This window comes from Calonectris borealis, chromosome Z, assembly GCF_964195595.1.
Source record: "Calonectris borealis chromosome Z, bCalBor7.hap1.2, whole genome shotgun sequence".
Taxonomy (NCBI): Eukaryota; Metazoa; Chordata; class Aves; order Procellariiformes; family Procellariidae; genus Calonectris; species Calonectris borealis.
In genome coordinates, this window is record NC_134352.1 from 56,495,678 (window position 1) to 56,513,935 (window position 18,258).

At 56.1% G+C, this 18,258-nt stretch overlaps 1 protein-coding gene and 1 long non-coding RNA gene across 2 annotated transcripts; both read left to right on the forward strand.

Moving 5' to 3' along the window:
- The first annotated feature begins 404 nt into the window (after window positions 1-404).
- LOC142075648 (sperm-associated antigen 4 protein-like) lies at window positions 405-2,657 on the forward strand. Its single transcript, XM_075137315.1, has 4 exons — window positions 405-767; window positions 1,345-1,512; window positions 1,851-1,940; window positions 2,473-2,657. Exons 2-4 carry the CDS (start codon window positions 1,429-1,431, stop codon window positions 2,581-2,583), a joined length of 285 nt encoding a protein of 94 aa, XP_074993416.1. The 5' UTR covers window positions 405-767; window positions 1,345-1,428; the 3' UTR covers window positions 2,584-2,657.
- A 5,640-nt stretch (window positions 2,658-8,297) lies between these two features.
- Window positions 8,298-9,125, forward strand: LOC142075449 (uncharacterized). Its single transcript, XR_012670885.1, has 3 exons — window positions 8,298-8,349; window positions 8,786-8,867; window positions 9,066-9,125. It is a non-coding gene; the product is annotated as an uncharacterized LOC142075449 (long non-coding RNA).
- The last annotated feature ends 9,133 nt before the right edge of the window (window positions 9,126-18,258 follow it).

Below are 18,258 nucleotides of genomic sequence, written 5' to 3' on the forward strand. Positions count from 1 at the left end.
GTTCCCTTCTGTCTTTCCCAGGAAGTTCAGCAAATTAAAAAGGCAGTGTCTGCACCCAGAGAGACGTCTGACTGGGCTCTGAAAAGCGCAGGTACGGACGGATGGACGCAGGCAGGCAGGGCTCTCATCGCACTGGGCTCCTGCTTAGCACTCCCAAAAGGAGGCTGCGCTGCAGATGCTGCTCTCCAAAGCATGGGGAGATGGGAGGAAACCACAGGGCCCAGGAGCACAATTACGGCCGAGCGGCTCCCTTGGCCTCACCCCAGCCCTGCCTTCAGGACCCTCGCTGGAGCTCTGGCCATGGCCCTGACAGCATTTCTGCCCTCTCCCACTCCACGGAACTTTCCTGGGGAACAAAAGCGAGCGCCTAGGTCGTCCTTTGCTTCGTCCTTGTGGTCGTCCACACAGTGGGACAAGCAGCCTCGGCTTGGGTCTGCTGCCCTTCCCGTGGGGGCTTGCTGTCTCCCAGGACCCGCAGACCTTCTCTTTGTGCGGCTGGGAGAGAAAGGCCATCACCAGGCACAAGGATCCCCTCCTTTTCCTGAGGCACCTCCAAGGGCGCGGTGCTGTGTGCATAGCTGGCAGGCAGCCTTAGAAGTCACCTGCAGCCACCAGGTCCTCTGAGCCTGGGGCCTCTTGCAGTCAGCTGCTCTCTTCTCCCTTCAGGGGCAGCCATTGACCTGCAGAGATCATCCAGCAGCTCTGCGTGGCTCTGCAGGGTGTTTTGGTTCCTGTGTGCTCCCCCGCTTCTGGATACTTTTGTGCAGGTACAGTAGCAGAAACGGTCAGTGCTGCTCCTCTCACCTCTTATCAGGTTGGGGGCAAGCCCTGGGGCGTCTCCCCTCAGGCCAGCAGTATTGCTGAAGGCCACAGCACTGGTCCGGTGCCTGACACCTGAGGTTTGGATACAGGGCTTGGCTCCCTAGAAAAGAGCAGGTGCCCTCAGAAGGGGCTGAGCTGAGCTTCATGCCCACCATCCCTGGTCACTGCTGGGTGAAGGAGCTTCTCCCTCAGGACCCCGTTTCCCTGCCACAGCTCTGATTGTCCCTTTCCCGATGGGGCAGTGGAGGGTGGGGGGAGGCTGCAGAGCTGCGGGCCAAAAAGAGAGGTTTCTTGAAAGCCCTGACTCTGGTGCAGGGCGTCAGATGTTTCCCACTGGCTGGCTGTTTTCCTCTTTCCGGGCCGGGAAGACGGCCGGGCGCTTCTGTTGACTTCCCAACACGCCGTTCATTTTGAGCACAAGCCCAGCCCACAGGCGCAGTGCCGCCTGTGCTTCTGGCTGCGCGGGAGCGCAGCGGGCCCCATCACGCCCTCGCGTTCATTGCTCTTGCCCTCTGCTTTCAGCCGGATGCTTCCCCAGGATACTGCTGGCCTTTCCAAGGGTCTCGGAGCGAGGTGTTAATCCGGTTGCCCACACAAATACGACCGATGGCCATCACCGTACAGCACACCCGAAAGAGAGTCTCTCCGCTGGGGACTGCCAGTAGTGCTCCCCGAGATTTCACTGTCTCTGTAAGTCTCTGCTGGGCACTGGGGGCTGAGATCTGGCCACGGGGAAAAACCTGCTGCTCTCTGCGCATCTGCCGAGATTCGTGTGCTCCCAAGCCCTGCCGTTCCCTGAGGGGACATTTCGAGGGACATGTGGGGTGGCGTCACCCCTCCTAAGACTTGCTCAGTGCGTTTTGGCCCAGCACCTCCGGAGCCCTGAGCAACACACCAGGAGGAGGCTCAGCCCCGCCGCATCCTGCACCAGACCACGCTGGAGCTGCGGGAGCTGGGTGCGGATCTGGCATGAGTGTTTCCCTGTGGTCGGGTCGAGCCTGACCTGCTCCCTGTGCTTTATCTCCAAGGGACTGGATGAGGAAGGCGAGGAAGGAACTCTGCTGGGGACATTCACCTACGCCGTGCAGAAAGAGCTGACCCAGACCTTCCCGCTGCAGGTACAGTGAGCGCGTGTGGGCAAGAGGCCAGGGCAGAAACGGCAGTTTGCCAGCAACGGACTGTGGGCGGTCCGTGCTGGGGCAGGGGCCCGACCCTGGATGAGAGAAACACTGGCAGGATCGGGAGGCAGAGTGGCATCCGGCAGGGCGGCAAAAGCAGAACAAGGGCCGCGTTGGCCCCACCGCCGCCTGGGTCCCCAGAGCTGCCCGGGCAGGCAGTGGCAGGGAGGACGCCCAGCACCTTGCCCCGGCAGCAGGACTTCCCCCGGGCCCCGCTTCCCCAGCACCAGCGAGCCTCGGGTTTCCACAGCTGCCCGCCATGCTCTCTGAGGCCGGGCGTTTGCTCTGCCCGGGCACAGGGGTCCTTTGCCACCTGGGTGGGAGAAGGGATGGAGGGAGAAGCTGCCTCTCCGGCCAGGGCGGGAGCTGGTGCTGGAGCAGGGGCCGGGCTGGCAGGGGAAGACGCGCGGAGCCTGCTCTCACTCTTTGCACCCCAGGAGTGACGCTGCTTTTTGCCGTGGTTTCTTTGCAGAATGGGATCCCCGGAGCCTTTCGGTTTTTGAAACTTGTCATAGAGAGCAACTGGGGAAAACCAGGATACACCTGCATTTATCAGGTGCAGGTGCGGGGGAAGATCGTGTGAACGCATGTCATCGGCCAGACACTTGTGGAGACCTTCCCTCAATAAGAATTAAAGAGGAAAATGGAGGAACAGGCCAGAGGGATGCGGCTGTTAGTCTGCTGCAGAGCAATGTCGTTTCAGAGGCCCTCTCAAAGCTGCCAACTTCTGCCTTTCGCAGGCTGAGGCCTTCCTCTCAGGCTTTCCGCTTTCCCTCCACCACGGGGATGTTTGCAAGCGAGCAAAAGGAGACGACCCTCCCGTAGCCTTGCCTTGCCCAAGGTCCTTGACGAACTCCTTTGGCACGAGGACCATCCCTCCATCTCGCCCCAGGAAGGTGTTGTCGGAGCCTGGCAGTGTTTGGGGGTCATGGTCCCCAAAGCAGTGGCCCATTGCATTCAGGGGGCAGCTTGGCTCTGGGGACTGGGTCTAGTGGGGGCCACATGGGGTGCAGCCATGTCTGGGACCCTTGAGGGGTGTCTGAGATGTGTGAGGAGGCCTGAGCAGCCTGACCGCTGCGGGGGGGCGGATCCTGGCTCAGCTCCCCGTGCCCACGTGTGCTCCCAGGCACAGCCCTCTGCCCTGCCAGGACTTGGCACCCCAGACACTAGGGTCCAGGCCACAGCTTACTTGTGCAAAGGCACACGTGTGAGGGCCTGTGCAACGTGCGATGGGCTGCGGGTGGCCATCGTGGCAGTGTACACGCCTGGGAACAGGGCATCAGTGTTTCACGGCACCAGGAAGCAGTCAGGTGAGGCAGGAGAGGGGGCACAGCCCCCTACGGTGCCCTGCAGACCCAGTTATTCGTGTATGGGCGGCCACCAGCTCCAGATCGGCCCGTCACTTGGGATCTACAGGCCACCAGCTCCAGATCTGCCCATCACTTGGGACCTACAGCCCAGCTGAAATGGGACTTCTCCGACGCACCATGCAGGGGGACGGAAGGAGAGGTCTCCCTCCCAGCCCGTGGAGCCTGGCGTTGGTGCTCACCACAGCAGGGAGGGGAAATGGGGAGCAGTGCTCAGGCACCAAGCACTACCTCACTATCTGTTGGTGATGTGAAGTACAGCTGGTGCCTGTCAGATGACTGCTCGGACTATTCCCATCTGGGCAGCTCTGCCAACACCCTTCCATGGGGCCACTTTGGTGGTACCAGGTGCTCACTTTGTGCAAAGGGCTGCCCTTTCGTGCTGAGCACCAGATGATGTCCCTCTTGGCCACCCACTGCTCCAACAAAAATTGTCGCTTGGACTTCCCAAGCCATCCTGGTGTCCAGGTGCTCCACTCAGAGCACACGGCAAGCCCTGGCACTCCACCACAGCGGAGCAGCACACGTTTCCCCAGGGGACATGCCTCTGCAGCTCCTGGGCTGATGCTTCAGCATGCTGCCCATGGTGACAGTCCGGGCTCCGGCTCACTGGGAGAGGGGCTTGAAGCAGGACCCATCCCAGTTCTTCCCCACATGTCTTCCATCCATCCAGAGTCCTCTGGGCTCTCCTCCGGCTCTCCGCTGCCCTCCCCTGCTAGCAAACCTGCTAGTCAGTCCCAGGGCACCGGGATTTTTGGCTTTTGCACTTCAAGCTCTTATTCCCCTGCTGCTCTTTAAAAGAGCCACCATTCCCCTGCCCTGAAACTCCAGCACACAGCCAGCTCCCAGCTGAATGCTGTACACACAAACATCTGTCTTTGTCCCGGGGAGACTTGCCCCGTTCAGCTCTATGTCCTCAACAGCCAGTACACAAGGGTATGCACCTACACCCGTTCATCGCAGACTGACGTCGTCTCTGAAGCCTCCAGCTGACGGTTCCACCATCACCCCTGTTACTCTGCTAAGGATAGCAATAGGAGGCCTGAAGACCAGGGTAATGTCCCTCACACTCCAGTGGGTGCGGCTTTGTGGGGAAAGCTTGGATACCTCTGCTCTCCGTCCACCTTGCTTTCCTCATTTGCCTTTGAATGTAACGTGGAAATAGGCAAGTTCAGGTGCACAATTACATTGTTGTCAAGGTGATTCACGGGACGGGGTGGGGGAGACTGGTGGGCTACTGCCCCTCACTTCCACCGTCCTCTGTTGGCAAGGAGGTGGGGTGGCATTTGTGCAAGCATCATTTTCCATGGAAGTCTCTGTCAGTAGCGGTGGGAAGAAAAGCATCTGCTCAACTGTCTGCAAGAGGACAGCTGTAAGCTTAGAATCATAGAGTGACTGAGATTGGAAAGGACCTTTGCACATCACCCAGGCCACCGCCCCTGCTCCAGCAGGGCCACCCAGAGCCGGTTGCCCAGGACCATGTCTAGACGGCTTTTGAATATCTCCAAGGTAGGAGACTCTACAACCTCTCTGGGCAACCTGTGCCAGGGCTCAGTCACCCTCATGGTAAAAAAGTGTTTCCTGATCTTCAGAGGGCACCTCCTGTGTTTCAGTCTGTGCCCATTGTCTGTGGTCCTGTCACTGGGCACCACTGAGAAAAGCCTGGCTCTGCCTCCGTTGAACCCTCCCTTCAGGTATTTCTATACATTGATGAGGTCCTCCCTGAGCCTTCTCCTCCCTAGGCTGAACCGTCCCAGCTGTCTCAGCCTTTCCTCATAGGAGAGATGCTCCAGTCCCTTCAACATCTTACTGGCCCTTCACTGGCGTATGTCCATGTCTCTTTTGTACTGGGGAGTCCAGAACTGGACACAGCACTCCAGGTGTGACCTCACCAGTGCTGAGGAGAGGGCAAGGATCACCTCCCTCGACCTGCTGGTAGCACTCCTCCTATTGCAGTGCATTCGCTGCCTTTGCCGCAAGGGCACACTACTGGCTCATGTTCAACTGGTGTTGAACATGAACAGGAACACCAGCACGTACTGGTGCATGGGGTTGTTCCCCCCTCAGGTGCAGGACTTTGCCCTTCGCCCTTCGGTCCTTGATGAACTTCATGATGCTTCTGTCAGCCCATTTCTCCTGCCTGTTGAGGTCCCTCTGGAGGGCAGCATGACCTCTGGTGCATCAGCCTCTCCTCCCAGTTCTGTGTCATCAGCAAACTTGCTGAGGGCACACTCTGCCCCATCATCCAGATCATTAATGAAGATGTTAAACAGGAGTGGACCCACTATTCACCCCTGGGATATGTCTCACATAGGATGTGCTCAGCTGTCTCCTGCAATGGGTCCGTTGGAGCTGGCTGGGACTGGTCGTGTGTGGCATGGGGCAGTCCCGACTTCAGCCCACAGAGGCTCCCTCGGCAGTCCCGCCTCTGCCAACACCCGGACACGGACACCCAATACACCAATACACTGGGTGAGGGTGTCTGGAGCAGCGCAGGTGCCTGGGCAACGACGGGCAGCAGACTAGGTGGAGGGACTGTGGCCAGTGCAGGAGCTGCGGCAGGGACATCTGCTGAGAGGCTTTCCAAGGCCTGTCTTCTGGCCAGGGCCTCTGCATCGGCGGGTCCCCCCTCTCTTCACTCGCGTGGCATGGAGACAGCGCACAGCAGGGCTCGGTCTGTATCCTCTCCTAGCTGCTCACTCTCATCACAACCTGGCAAGGCTCTGCAAGCTGGCTCGTCCCAGAAGGAGCCGTTGCGGTGCCCAGGGTGCTCATGCCCCTTGTTGAGGATGGAGGCATGCAGCAGCCCCTTGGCACCTGCCTGAGGCCACTTTGGCGGCCAGAGCTCCCCATGACGATGTGGAGCCAGAGGGGCTGAGCAAGGCAAAGCCCCACGCAGCCCCAGCCCCTGTCACCCAGAGCCAGCGCCCCCTCCTTGCCCCACGGGACCTCCCCGTCTGGCAGGGCTGGCCCTGCCCAGGCAGGGGAAAGGCAGGGGGCCATGCTTGGGATCCTCCCTAGCCCTGTGCCCCCATGCAGGGACCTTCCTGGTCCCCCAGGAGACTACAAAACACACAGCAAACACCCTCCTTTCTCTAAACAGGCTGTGGTGGGTTGACCCCAGCAGACTGATGCCCAGCCAGTCCCCAGGCAATGGCTACTCTGGAAAGACCAAAGGCCCAGGCTTTACTGCAGAGCATGAGGTTACATGGCATGGAGTACCCCTTTGGTCAATTTGGGTTGGCTGTTCCTGCTGTGGTCCCTCCTCTCGCCCAGCCTCTGCCTACTCGCTTGGGGACACACAGAGAGAAACCCTCTGTCGAGGGAGGAGATTCTGCCCCTCTGCTCTGCTCTGGTGAGACCCCCCCTGGAGTAGCGTGTCCAGCTCTGGAGTCCTCAGCACAAGAAAGACATGGACCTGTTGAAGCGGGTCCAGAGGAGGGCCACAAAAAAGATCAGGGGGATGGAATGCCTCTGCTGTGAAGAAAGGCTGAGAGAGCTGGGGTTATTCAGCCTGAAGAAGAGAAGGCTTTGGGGAGACCTTATGGCGGCCTATCATTACTTAAAGGGGGCTTGTAAGAAAGATGGCGGCACACTTCTGAGCAGGGCCTGTTGCGACAGGACAAGGGGGAATGGTTTTAAACTAAACGAGGGCAGATTCAGCCTAGATATAAGGAAGAAATTTTTTACAGTGAGGGTGGTGAAACACTGGAAGAGGTTGCCCAGAGAGGTGGTAGATGCCCCATCCCTGGAAACATTCCAGGTCAGGTTGGACGGGGCTCTGAGCAACCGGATCTGGTTGAAGATGTCCGTGCCTACGGCAGCGGGGTTGGACTAGATGACCTTTAAATGTCCCTTCCAACCCAAACTATTCTATGTTTCTATGATTCTATGAAACAGGGGAAGCCTTGGCGCTCTGCAAGCGCTGTTCAGCACCAGCTAAAACCCTGGTGTGTTTTCAACACTGTCTAGTCACAAATGCAAAACACAGCGCCAAAGGGGCAGCAGGGTCTCTCTCTGCACCCCTACCCCGCTGTAGCTCTGTTTGTGATGTTGTTGTCTGAAAAGCGGATTCGTGCCCGGCGTGCAAGTAACCAATTCCACACGCTCAGGAGAGATATTGTTTTATTCAGGCCTGGGTGCTTGGTGGACTGGCCACAAATCAAGCACACCTGGTCTCATCACCTTTCTGCTTATATCCATGCTTCTCATGCATCTTTTAAGTTTCTCTTTTACATATTCATTGAATTTCTGAGAACTAATTATAATATTACATCATCCTAGACACACGCGCACTAAAGTCTTTGGGGTCTTCTTGAGGGTCTCAAGTGGTCTCTGGTGGTCGGCAGGGTAGCGAGCTCTTTGTGAACCTGTTCCTTTCTTCCCTTATAAGGTCGAGGTTTGTCTCCGAGCCGCGTCTGGATCACCTTCATTTATGGTTCTTGATTTTAAGCTTAATCTTTACTAGAGTCTAACAATACTACACACCTGCAAACACAACACCTAATTTTTTAAGCATCAAATCTTCATTGTTTTAAAATTACAGAAACGAACAGAACAGTATGCAATGTTCGAAATTACAAACAGAACAAACTGTACCTTCTACATCAATGTCACAGTCATGACCTCACACTGTGCGGGGCCAGGCCTCTTTGAGGTCGGGCACTGTGGGCCACAAGCTGTGGGCCTGGAAGGAGCTTGCAGTGTGCTGGTGGCTGTGTGCCTGTGGGGGGTGTTCTGCTCCCGGATATCTCCAGGAGGAGATCTGCCCGGACAGGCAGCACTCCTACAGCTGAAGGAGGGCACATAAGCTTCCAGGAGAGCTTCATTTCTCACCAGCATGAGGAGGAGAAAGGCTCCTCCAAGAGCACAAAGGGCTGCCCTGCCAAGGAGAGGAGCCAGCAGCAACCCGGCAAGACCTCAAGAGGCCCAGGGCACCAGACAGCAAGGGCCTGCATGCTGCAGTGCTGCAGAAAATGAGGGTAAGTTCAGCATTGCCTTTCACCCCGTGCTTGGGACCCACGGCCCTGCAGAACCAGCGTCATCCTGCCCCGAGGGAGGCCTGGGGCCACCTCCCCTACGTGACCGTGTGGAGCTGGCTGCCACGCCCGTGTCGTTGTGGGATACTCTAGGAACTATGGGGTACCCCAATACTGAGGAGGTCGAGAGGCCAAAGCCTCCTCCACCCTTCCTCCCCAGGCACGCCGTCAGCGCCCTGCCTGCGAGGGGATCCTGCTCCCCGGCTCCCAGGGTGCAGCCAGCACCCCTCCTCTCCAGGGCATAACGCTGGCCCTGGCCCTGCCCCACGGGGAGGGAGTGCGTAGGACCAGCACCCGCCTCCCCGCAGGTGTCTGGCACGCTCCCTGTCGGGCATCCTCAGAAAGGGTCCTCAGGATTTTCTCCCATTTCTTTGCCCAGGGTTGGTCTTCAGCATTGCTGACAGCCTGGCAATGGCCATGTTCTCCCTCCAGAGACGCCTCAGCCTAAGCATCTCCTCCCTGTGAGTACGCCACGTGTCTGGACACGGAGACAGTGGGTGCTGGTGGGTCAGGGTGAGCAGGGGGAGGATGGCAGTGCTCCCCACAAGGAGAGCCCCTGGCTTCTCCAAGATGGCTGCTCCTCAGCTTGTCAGAGAAAGTCCCCCTGAGCAGGGCTCTGCCCTTGAGCACTGCTAACACCAGGATTCCTTCTTTTTCAGGAAGAGCACCCTGAAAAAGGAGAGGCTCTTCACAATCCTCTTCTTGATGAGCCTAGCTACTTTCGGTGAGAATTTGTGGACTGTCAGCAGAGGTACAGGGTGCGAGCTTCAGCATGAGGCAGAGGTGGTGGGGCGCCTGTGGGGCCCTTCCAACCTCCCAGCTTTGCGGGTCTGGGAGGTCACGAGATGCTGGCTCCATGTGGGGGAAATGGGGCAGAGCTGTGGGGTGCCAAGCGTGCCCCGGCAGCCAGGGCTGTGCAGAGCCCCAAGGCCCAGGGAGAGGGTCCCTGCTTGGAGCTGCAACCTCTCTCTGCACCCCTTCCCCGTGTCCTCAGCCAGCCTCTTGCCACCCTGGTGTGGGAAAAGACCGCATGACTACAGAGTTTGTTAGAGTTTGTTAGAAACTCCAGCCAACTGACTCTCTCTCGGTGATGTGAATTACAGCTGGTGCCTGCTGCGGGACCTCGCTGCTCCTGTGGATGCTGTGGGCAAAGAATGTGCCACAGGTCGGTGGGACAGGAAGGTCCTGCACAGGAGCACGGCTGGTGGTGGCTGGGCGGCTGGGTGGGTAAATGGCCCAGTGCTCCGTTTCCAAGCAGTGACCCAGAGAATCAGCAGCAACTTCTGCCGAGCCTTCCTAGAGCCGCCGGCTCTGGAAAGGCTGGGCAGCTCTGGGACTCAAACGGGGAGCCTTTCCCTTTCAGGTGCTGCTGGGGCAGCCTGCAGCCGACCTGAGCTCGCTGCGGTAAGAGCCCTCTCCTCTCTCCTGACCTGCAGCACGTTTGGTGGGGTAGCGGCAGATGAGCCCGTGCTATTTGCACTCACTTGCACAACACCCAGGGCTTGTGCTTTTTGCTCCTGCCTGGGCCTTTTGCTAAACCTGGAGGGGAAGGGAAGCACTCGCAAACCAGGGAAAGACAAGAGGGCTTGAGCACCTCTGCCTCTGCTCCTGCCGAGCTTGGAGGCTCCGGGAAGGGCTGGGCAGCTCTCTGACAAGATGTGCTTTCCCGGTGTCTGCAGGAACACGCTCGCTGTGTGAGGGGAACAAGCCCAAGAGATGCAACAGCTGAGGGATGAGGTGGCGCGCCTGGCTGCTGAGATCCGCACTATGAAGAAGGTGATCCTGCACTTTGGGAAAGAGGGCTGGGACGAGCAGGGCCCGGCACAAGGCCCTTCCTGGGCCACTTGGTGGGCTTTTCCTGCTCAGCCCACACACTCATCCCTTGCCAGGGGCTGCTGGTGGAGCTTCTCCGCTTCTCTTGGCCTGGTCTGACGTGGCCGTTTCCCCTGTTCCCTTCTGTCTTTCCCAGGAAGTTCAGCAAATTAAAAAGGCAGTGTCTGCACCCAGAGAGACGTCTGACTGGGCAGGTATGAAAAGCGCATGTACGGACGGACGGACGCAGGCAGGCAGGGCTCTCATCGCACTGGGCTCCTGCTTAGCACTCCCAAAAGGAGGCTGCGCTGCAGATGCTGCTCTCCAAAGCATGGGGAGATGGGAGGAAACCACAGGGCCCAGGAGCACAATTACGGCCGAGCGGCTCCCTTGGCCTCACCCCAGCCCTGCCTTCAGGACCCTCGCTGGAGCTCCGGCCATGGCCCTGACAGCATTTCTGCCCTCTCCCACTCCACGGAACTTTCCTGGGGAACAAAAGCGAGCGCCTAGGTCGTCCTTTGCTTCGTCCTTGTGGTCGTCCACACAGTGGGACAAGCAGCCTCGGCTTGGGTCTGCTGCCCTTCCCGTTGGGGCTTGCTGTCTCCCAGGACGCGCAGACCTTCTCTTTGTGCGGCTGGGAGAGAAAGGCCATCACCAGGCACAGGGATCCCCTCCTTTTCCTGAGGCACCTCCAAGGGCGCGGTGCTGTGTGCAGAGCTGGCAGGCAGCCTTAGAAGTCACCTGCAGCCACCAGGTCCTCTGAGCCTGGGGCCTCTTGCAGTCAGCTGCTCTCTTCTCCCTTCAGGGGCAGCCATTGACCTGCAGAGATCATCCAGCAGCTCTGCGTGGGTCTGCAGGGTGTTTTGGTTCCTGTGTGCTCCCCCGCTTCTGGATACTTTTGTGCAGGTACAGTAGCAGAAACGGTCAGTGCTGCTCCTCTCACCTCTTATCAGGTTGGGGGCAAGCCCTGGGGCGTCTCCCCTCAGGCCAGCAGTATTGCTGAAGGCCACAGCACTGGTCCGGTGCCTGACACCTGAGGTTTGGATACAGGGCTTGGCTCCCTAGAAAAGAGCAGGTGCCCTCAGAAGGGGCTGAGCTGAGCTGAGCTTCATGCCCACCATCCCTGGTCACTGCTGGGGGAAGGAACTTCTCCCTCAGGACCCCGTTTCCCTGCCACAGCTCTGATTGTCCCTTTCCCGATGGGGCAGTGGAGGGTGGGGGGAGGCTGCAGAGCTGCTGGCCAAAAAGAGAGGTTTCTTGAAAGCCCTGACTCCGGTGCAGGGCGTCAGATGTTTCCCACTGGCTGGCTGTTTTCCACTTTCCGGGCCGGGAAGACGGCCGGGCGCTTCTGTTGACTTCCCAACACGCCGTTCATTTTGAGCACAAGCCCAGCCTACAGGCGCAGTGCCGCCTGTGCTTCTGGCTGCGCGGGAGCGCAGCGGGCCCCATCACGCCCTCGCGTTCATTGCTCTTGCCCTCTGCTTTCAGCCGGATGCTTCCCCAGGATACTGCTGGCCTTTCCAAGGGTCTCGGAGCGAGGTGTTAATCCGGTTGCCCACACAAATACGACCGATGGCCATCACCGTACAGCACACCCAAAAGAGAGTCTCTCCGCTGGGGACTGCCAGTAGTGCTCCCCGAGATTTCACTGTCTCTGTAAGTCTCTGCTGGGCACTGGGGGCTGAGATCTGGCCACGGGGAAAAACCTGCTGCTCTCTGCGCATCTGCCGAGATTCGTGTGCTCCCAAGCCCTGCCGTTCCCTGAGGGGACATTTCGAGGGACATGTGGGGTGGCGTCACCCCTCCTAAGACTTGCTCAGTGCGTTTTGGCCCAGCACCTCCGGAGCCCTGAGCAACACACCAGGAGGAGGCTCAGCCCCGCCGCATCCTGCACCAGACCACGCTGGAGCTGCGGGAGCTGGGTGCGGATCTGGCATGAGTGTTTCCCTGTGGTCGGGTCGAGCCTGACCTGCTCCCTGTGCTTTATCTCCAAGGGACTGGATGAGGAAGGCGAGGAAGGAACTCTGCTGGGGGCATTCACCTACGCCGTGCAGAAAGAGCTGACCCAGACCTTCCCGCTGCAGGTACAGTGAGCGCGTGTGGGCAAGAGGCCAGGGCAGAAACGGCAGTTTGCCAGCAACGGACTGTGGGCGGTCCGTGCTGGGGCAGGGGCCCGACCCTGGATGAGAGAAACACTGGCAGGATCGGGAGGCAGAGTGGCATCCGGCAGGGCGGCAAAAGCAGAACAAGGGCCGCGTTGGCCCCACCGCCGCCTGGGTCCCCAGAGCTGCCTGGCTGCACCCGCCGGGCAGGCAGTGGCAGGGAGGACGCCCAGCACCTTGCCCCGGCAGCAGGACTTCCCCCGGGCCCCGCTTCCCCAGCACCAGCGAGCCTCGGGTTTCCACAGCTGCCCGCCATGCTCTCTGAGGCCGGGCGTTTGCTCTGCCCGGGCACAGGGGTCCTTTGCCACCTGGGTGGGAGAAGGGATGGAGGGAGAAGCTGCCTCTCCGGCCAGGGCGGGAGCTGGTGCTGGAGCAGGGGCCGGGCTGGCAGGGGAAGACGCGCGGAGCCTGCTCTCACTCTTTGCACCCCAGGAGTGACGCTGCTTTTTGCCGTGGTTTCTTTGCAGAATGGGATCCCCGGAGCCTTTCGGTTTTTGAAACTTGTCATAGAGAGCAACTGGGGAAAACCAGGATACACCTGCATTTATCAGGTGCAGGTGCGGGGGAAGATCGTGTGAACGCATGTCATCGGCCAGACACTTGTGGAGACCTTCCCTCAATAAGAATTAAAGAGGAAAATGGAGGAACAGGCCAGAGGGATGCGGCTGTTAGTCTGCTGCAGAGCAATGTCGTTTCAGAGGCCCTCTCAAAGCTGCCAACTTCTGCCTTTCGCAGGCTGAGGCCTTCCTCTCAGGCTTTCCGCTTTCCCTCCACCACGGGGATGTTTGCAAGCGAGCAAAAGGAGACGACCCTCCCGTAGCCTTGCCTTGCCCAAGGTCCTTGACGAACTCCTTTGGCACGAGGACCATCCCTCCATCTCGCCCCAGGAAGGTGTTGTCGGAGCCTGGCAGTGTTTGGGGGTCATGGTCCCCAAAGCAGTGGCCCATTGCATTCAGGGGGCAGCTTGGCTCTGGGGACTGGGTCTAGTGGGGGCCACATGGGGTGCAGCCATGTCTGGGACCCTTGAGGGGTGTCTGAGATGTGTGAGGAGGCCTGAGCAGCCTGACCGCTGCGGGGGGGCGGATCCTGGCTCAGCTCCCCGTGCCCACGTGCGCTCCCAGGCACAGCCCTCTGCCCTGCCAGGACTTGGCACCCCAGACACTAGGGTCCAGGCCACAGCTTACTTGTGCAAAGGCACACGTGTGAGGGCCTGTGCAACGTGCGATGGGCTGCGGGTGGCCATCGTGGCAGTGTACACGCCTGGGAACAGGGCATCAGTGTTTCACGGCACCAGGAAGCAGTCAGGTGAGGCAGGAGAGGGGGCACAGCCCCCTACGGTGCCCTGCAGACCCAGTTATTCGTGTATGGGTGGCCACCAGCTCCAGATCGGCCCGTCACTTGGGACCTACAGCCCAGCTGAAATGGGACTTCTCCGACGCCCCATGCAGGGGGACGGAAGGAGAGGTCTCTCTCCCAGCCCGTGGAGCCTGGCGTTGGTGCTCACCACAGCAGGGAGGGGAAATGGGGAGCAGTGCTCAGGCACCAAGCACTACCTCACTATCTGTTGGTGATGTGAAGTACAGCTGGTGCCTGTCAGATGACTGCTCGGACTATTCCCATCTGGGCAGCTCTGCCAACACCCTTCCATGGGGCCACTTTGGTGGTACCAGGTGCTCACTTTGTGCAAAGGGCTGCCCTTTCGTGCTGAGCACCAGATGATGTCCCTCTTGGCCACCCACTGCTCCAACAAAAATTGTCGCTTGGACTTCCCAAGCCATCCTGGTGTCCAGGTGCTCCACTCAGAGCACACGGCAAGCCCTGGCACTCCACCACAGTGGAGCAGCACACGTTTCCCCAGGGGACATGCCTCTGCAGCTCCTGGGCTGATGCTTCAGCATGCTGCCCATGGTGACAGTCCGCGCTCCAGCTCACTGGGAGCGGGGCTTGAAGCAGAACCCATCCCAGTTCTTCCCCACGTCTTCCATCCATCCAGAGTCCTCTGGGCTCTCCTCCGGCTCTCCGCTGCCCTCCCCTGCTAGCAAACCTGCTAGTTAGTCCCAGGGCACCGGGATTTTTGGCTTTTGCACTTCAAGCTCTTATTCCCCTGCTGCTCTTTAAAAGAGCCACCATTCCCCTGCCCTGAAACTCCAGCACACAGCCAGCTCCCAGCTGAATGCTGTACACACAAACATCTGTCTTTGTCCCGGGGAGACTTGCCCCGTTCAGCTCTATGTCCTCAACAGCCAGTACACAAGGGTATGCACCTACACCCGTTCATCGCAGACTGACGTCGTCTCTGAAGCCTCCAGCTGACGGTTCCACCGTCACCCCTGTTACTCTGCTAAGGATAGCAATAGGAGGCCTGAAGACCAGGGTAATGTCCCTCACACTCCAGTGGGTGCGGCTTTGTGGGGAAAGCTTGGATACCTCTGCTCTCCGTCCACCTTGCTTTCCTCATTTGCCTTTGAATGTAACGTGGAAATAGGCAAGTTCAGGTGCACAATTACATTGTTGTCAAGGTGATTCACGGGACGGGGTGGGGGAGACTGGTGGGCTACTGCCCCTCACTTCCACCGTCCTCTGTTGGCAAGGAGGTGGGGTGGCATTTGTGCAAGCATCATTTTCCATGGAAGTCTCTGTCAGTAGCGGTGGGAAGAAAAGCATCTGCTCAACTGTCTGCAAGAGGACAGCTGTAAGCTTAGAATCATAGAGTGGCTTTGATTGGAAAGGACCTTTGCACATCATCCAGGCCACCGCCCCTGCTCCAGCAGGGCCACCCAGAGCCGGTTGCCCAGGACCATGTCCAGACGGCTTCTGAATATCTCCAAGGTAGGAGACTCTACAACCTCTCTGGGCAACCTGTGCCAGGGCTCAGTCACCCTCATGGTAAAAAAGTGTTTCCTGATCTTCAGAGGGCACCTCCTGTGTTTCAGTCTGTGCCCATTGTCTGTGGTCCTGTCACTGGGCACCACTGAGAAAAGCCTGGCTCTGCCTCCGTTGAACCCTCCCTTCAGGTATTTCTATACATTGATGAGGTCCTCCCTGAGCCTTCTCCTCCCTAGGCTGAACCGTCCCAGCTGTCTCAGCCTTTCCTCATAGGAGAGATGCTCCAGTCCCTTCAACATCTTACTGGCCCTTCACTGGCATATGTCCATGTCTCTTTTGTACTGGGGAGTCCAGAACTGGACACAGCACTCCAGGTGTGACCTCACCAGTGCTGAGGAGAGGGCAAGGATCACCTCCCTCGACCTGCTGGTAGCACTCCCCCTATTGCAGTGCAGGATACCATTCGCTGCCTTTGCCGCAAGGGCACACTGCTGGCTCATGTTCAACTTGGTGTTCATCAGGACCCTAAGGTCCTTTTTGGCAAAGCTGCTTTCTAGCAGGGTGGTCCCCAGCGTGTACTGGTGCATGGGGCTGTTCCTTCCCAGGTGCAGGACTTTGCACTTGCCTTTGCTGAGCCTCCTGATGTTGTGTTTGTGTGGGGTGGTGTGTGTGTGCATGCCTGCACATGCTAATTAAAAAAGAAATCGTTTCTGAACTGTCCCAAGGTTGGATATTTCTAGGAGTTTCTACATTCTAGATCTTGTCCTGAATGCTTATAATGGAAATGCAGGTGCATGAAGTACTCTGAGTGGGTAACCTCCTGCATTGCTGGTTTGTTCTTTTTCTCAGTTTGCTGGCAAGTTGGTGATGGAGAGTGGCCTGAGTGTAACTGAGTAAAGATCAGCTGCTTACAACTGGGGGATAAGAGAGTCTCTGGGTATTCTCCCCCCCCCGCAGCGAAGGCTCAATCCTGTAAGTGTTTACATTGTTTCTTGATTTGGTACTTTTTTTAATCCAGTGAATTGGATACAATTTTACAGTTACAATTATCGGTGGCCTCTACGGGCCAACTGACATGAAATGTCAGCTAACATGTCTCTGTTATATGTGGTGTATGAGAAAAAACCCTAAGTACTCACAACGAAAGGCTGGAGAGCAGCTTACCCTTGTTCATACTTTGTAGAACTGTAGTTGTACTATACGTGAAATGACGGGCACTGTGTGCTACTAAACAAGAGTCTCTCAGCTGAGCTTCAGGGGATGTCTGTGCCATGAGTTCATATTCTGATGGATGAAAACCAGTATGTGGCTTTCATTTATGTATTTAATTTTTGGAATTTTTAAATGTCTTTGTACTCAATTAGAGATTAGTGCGTGGATGTTTAGGACTTTATGTTGAAAATACCATCATTCTGACAGTCTTAAAATCTCTAGCTGCAGTCTGTTGTTCAAAGCTGGAGTGCTAGTTAAAAAAACAATCAAACTGAAACCTGAGATATATTTGCAATTTTGAAAAGGCTATTGGAAAAATCAGTTGCCTATAGCAATAAAGCTTCTCTTTCTGTAAGCCTAAAATAGAAACCATTTTGATTTCAGTACAAAACTTCAGTACTGTGACATAATTTTGAACATCTTTTTTTCTTTTTCTGTTTTCAATCCTCTTTTCAAATATTGCTGTCCAGGCCAAGAGATCTGAGAAGTTTACAATCAGCTATTATTATTCTTAATGAAGATGAAATCTATGTTTTAAGTATAGCTGTACTACCCAGATGACAGCCTATTTTTCTATAATAATCATATGCTTCTCAGAAATTTTTTCCCTGATGTGCCTTGAGGTGCTGATGGCTTCACTATCTACATATATTCTCCTACTCTTCATTAATTGTCTCTACAAGCAGTGAAGAACGACTAGAACTTGCAATACTGCACAGAAACTCTTCATTCTTTGTGACAGCTATCACCTTCCGTAAATAAATTACAGCTTCCTTGAAAGGAGCTGTAACAGAAAGGAAAAGCCTGTCATTATATCATACAAACTCCGTTAAGGGAGATTAATGCTGAGAAGGTTGATAGTTCAGAAAACAAGCGCCTAGCACAGTACTTCAATATTGGTGTAGATTTGAAAGACAAGAAAATAAGGCAGTATGTTTTATACACAGTTTTGGTGCAGGTACTTTCCTTTAAGTTCAGTCCATTATAATTTGGTTTGTTTAAATCAGCTGTTCAACTGTCTGGATAGTTGTCTTTTGAAATAAGTAGTAAATGTTGCTAACTGTAAAGCACATTAAATGAACATTTGAGAATTTGGGGAAAGTTTTATGTAGCAGTCTGTCAGAATGTTTAAAGTCATTAACGTGTAAAGGAGAAATACTGGAAATACAGTTTTGGAGATTTTTGTACCAAAAACCCCTTGTATACTAGTGTAAATTGCTTAAGCTACAGTCACGTGCATCCCCACACGTATACTGACCCTTGCTGTGTGACCCTTAGAGGAACACTTGAGTAATATGGCTCCACATATTTGTTACTTACAGTAACAAACTCTAGGGAAGCACAAAGGAAGGACATCTTGGTCAGCAGAAAATTCAGAAAGATGTATGAAGATGCATATCTTTACAAAAGAGAATGGACCAGTTTGTCTTGAACTAGGATATACACAAGGTAAGTCATCTACCCAAATTTTAAGTTCACAAGTCAGTTTCCCCAAAGTGTAAGTAGATGCTCCTGGAGAATCCATGTAATTCCCAGTCTGAAGCACAAAATTATCTTGATTTTCCTCAGTTCTGTAATAAGCTTATGAAACATGCCTTCTAAAAGGGACTTAACTGTATAGCTTTGAAAGTTCCTAGAAAAATAGCATTCTCACTCAGGATATGAAAAAGATATCAAAAGGATAGCGATCGGAGGTACAGTCTTCGTGTAGCTGACAGTCACAAATTATTCCTGATATTATGTGCATTGTTATACGTTGAAATAATAGGGTGTAATTTAAAAGATTTGGGGGTATATATGTCCTATAAGATAGATACATAGGCCTTCATCAGCATCTCAT